General features: G+C 36.6%; 1 protein-coding gene across 1 annotated transcript in view; it reads left to right on the forward strand.

The window, feature by feature from the left end:
• Window positions 1-3,311, forward strand: part of LOC101848258 (inositol 1,4,5-trisphosphate receptor type 3) — a gene marked incomplete at both ends in the record, with an annotated part of 112,704 nt that overhangs the window by 41,995 nt on the left and 67,398 nt on the right. The window contains 1 exon segment of the mRNA XM_035973446.1: window positions 572-681. Coding sequence (XP_035829339.1) covers window positions 572-681 — 110 coding nt within the window.

Genomic DNA, 3,311 nt, shown 5'->3' on the forward strand with positions numbered 1-3,311 from the left:
TATATATATTTTTGTTGTTGTTGTTGTTGTTGAAAACAGACACATGCAAATATACTTATACACACTCTCACTCAAACAGACACAGACACACGAAATTCCTCATAATTTAGCTACTTAGGAGACACTACTTAATCATAAAATGCACTCTCAACTTAATTATACTTTAAAGGAAAGAACAGTAAAGTTCTTCAAAGACATTTACTGTACACAATATTTCCTTTTCTCTGATACGACCAGTTGGTGGATGTCGGGTTCACGAGTGTGGTTTGCTCTTTTCTTCTATCAAACACTTATCATTCCTATCTCCCCTCCTTCTTTTCTTGAAAAGTTACTCATAGTAACTTCTCTAACCTTCAACACTTTTGTAACCTACTCGTGTTGCAAGTGCCACAAAATTTTTACAAAAGCTGAAAAAACAACAACGAAACGCCAGGCTAAACTATTCCTCATTTCCTTGTCTCTCTGATGTGACCTTGATCCCTCAGGTGGAAAAGCTTGACCTTTCCCTGAAGGCTAAACTATTCCTGATATCTTTGTCTCTCTGATGTAACCTTGACCTTGACCCCCTCAGGTGGAAGAGCTTGACCTTCCCCTGAAGCGGAACCAGGGATTCGTGATGACCTACTTCATGCAGTACCGGGCTGAGGTGGCCGACATCATCGACGAAGGGGAGAATAAACAGTAAGATAACGACCACATCATCATCATCATCATCATCATCATCATCATCATCATCATCATCTTCATTTCATCATCTTCATCATCTTCATCATCATCATCATAGTCATCATCATCATCATCATTGCTTACTTTTCCTGTATGCGAACCTGTTATCCCTGGTTATGTCATTATGTTCATTTAGGGTTGGGGTTGTTTTTTTTTTTGGAGGAGGGGTTTTTTTTTAGAACATGACATATTTGATCAATGACTTACAATGATCTTAGTTTAATTAAAACATTCCTAGGATTCGAATGCCAGTTTCATATTGATGAGGGAGAGAATGAACAGTAAGAGTAAGATAACAACCTCATCATCATCTTCACTTTCTTTTCCTGCATATCCCTGGTTACATCATTATATTCATTCAGGGGTTTTGTGGGGTTGTTTTTAGAACACGACTTATCTAATAACTTACTGTAATCTTAGTATAAAACATGGCTAGGATTTGAATGACAGTATCACACTGACGAGGGAGAGAATTAATAGTAAGATAACAACCTCATCAAAATTATTCATCGCTTACTTTTCCTGCATATGCATACTTATTCCCCCTGGTCACATCGGTACGTGTATTTGAAGCTTGTTGTTTTTTTTAGAGCGAGATCTATTAAAAATTTGATCTAATGATTTTCTATAGTCTAAGTATAAAACATGGCTAGGATTTGAATGCCAGTATCATATTGACGAGGGACAGAATAAACAGTAAGACAACAACCTCATCATCATCATCATCACTTACTTTTCCGGGATGGGCATAGGGGCCTACCTGTTACCCCCTTTACTTCGTCACAGTCATTTATCTTTTATTTTGAACACGGCATATTCGATTTGACCATTAACGGTTGTGTTGGTTTGAAGCACACTTTTTTGTTTTTTAAAACACAAAATAGTAAATATTCGGTCTGACAACTTACGCTGTTATAAGATAAGTTTGAAACATGAACATTTATTTTGTTTTTTAAAATCAGAAGAATTATTTGGTTGATCTGACAAATTTCTATAATATATTCAGTTGAGAAATAATATTATTATGACTAGAATGAACATAATTATGACTTGGAGGCTGATGGGGCCTTAGTTCTAAGCAGACTGTTTGATACAAGCCTAAGATGTCCTGAAATTTGTAATACTATATTCTCTATAACATGACGCCAGTGGACAGACATGGAACTTTGTATGTGTTTCTTCGGTTATGACACTATGCTGGGGCTAAAGGCGAAACATTTGAGGGTTGGGCTCATTAATTAAGAGATATGGTTAGGGTTAGGGTTAGGGTTAGTGTCAGGGTTAGGGTCAGAGTCAGAGCTGAAGTTATGGAAATATAGCAACTATTATTTGGAGAGTTAGATTAGTCATATAGGGAAAAACATTTGTGTGTGTTTTTTTGTTTGTGTGTGTGTGTGTGTGTGTGTGTGTGTGTGTGTGTGTGTGTGTGTGTATGTGTGTATTTGTGTATAGTTTGGTATGCATCTGTATCCCACTCAATTCTTAACAGTCCATCAAGCATTGATCAAAGGCTCATTTATATTTGTATTCTTTCATACGGTTAATATGTTTATATATCCCTATGCTATACTTGTAAATAAATAACGGTATATCAATATGGGTAATATCATAGCTGCATTATCTCCTGATGTATCTACGTATCACTATATGCTATCTGTGTATCTATTAGTTTGTTCGTCAATGCCTGCCTGTCTGTCTATCCTTCCAGTTTTCTATCTACCCATCCATCCGTTTATCCTGTGAGGTATATTTCTATTCATGTTTCTTTCTGCTTAGTACCTAGTTTTGAGAAATTTGACACAAAAGATTCTGAGTTTCACATCATGTCAAGGTTTTTCAAATACATTTCTTTGAATATCTTGCTAACGACTCCATATCTAAGCTTACGGTTTTGATAGAGCAGAGAGAACATTTGTTTTTTGATCCCATGGTCTTTAAGTAACTCAAAATGGACATATTGTGAAAATGTTGGATAGAACTCTGTAATTCTGAGGTGGTGATATGTGAACAAAATAGAGGTAGCCAAGTGGCTCATCCTTCTCTCTTCATATTATTAAACATTTTTGTAAAAAGTATCTTTGAAAGCGATGCCAGATATAGATTTGATGGGCCCTACCGTCCATGCTGTTGGCTCTAAAGCACAGTATGGTTTTTATTTTTGTTCGTTTTAGTAAGCATTTTAGGGCACTGGCAATACAATAAGGTCATGATAAGTGCCAATGTTAGAGGTGTTACAAGAGAGTAAAGAAAAAAAAAGAAGGAGTAGAGATAAGGACGATAGGTGCTTGATAGGAAAGATGGAGCAAACCACACAAGAGCTCCCGCCAACTGCCCACTAATATGGTTTAGGGAGAAATTGATCATTACTGTTACCTGATAACTGGAACTTTAGAACGCGCCACAACAAAACCTACACAAGGTTAAGCTCTCTTTTGTTTAGTAAGAGTTTTATGGCGCTTGCAACAGCATAATAAGGTCGTATGAGCGCGTAAATAAGCTCTAATGTATTTCATTTGTTGCAAGTCTGAAATACGCTAGGAAACAGGAGACTGTTGGATCACCAAGGTTTGACATACCATATCCCC

Source organism: Aplysia californica, unplaced genomic scaffold (assembly GCF_000002075.1).
Source record: "Aplysia californica isolate F4 #8 unplaced genomic scaffold, AplCal3.0 scaffold01239, whole genome shotgun sequence".
Classification (NCBI taxonomy): Eukaryota; Metazoa; Mollusca; class Gastropoda; order Aplysiida; family Aplysiidae; genus Aplysia; species Aplysia californica.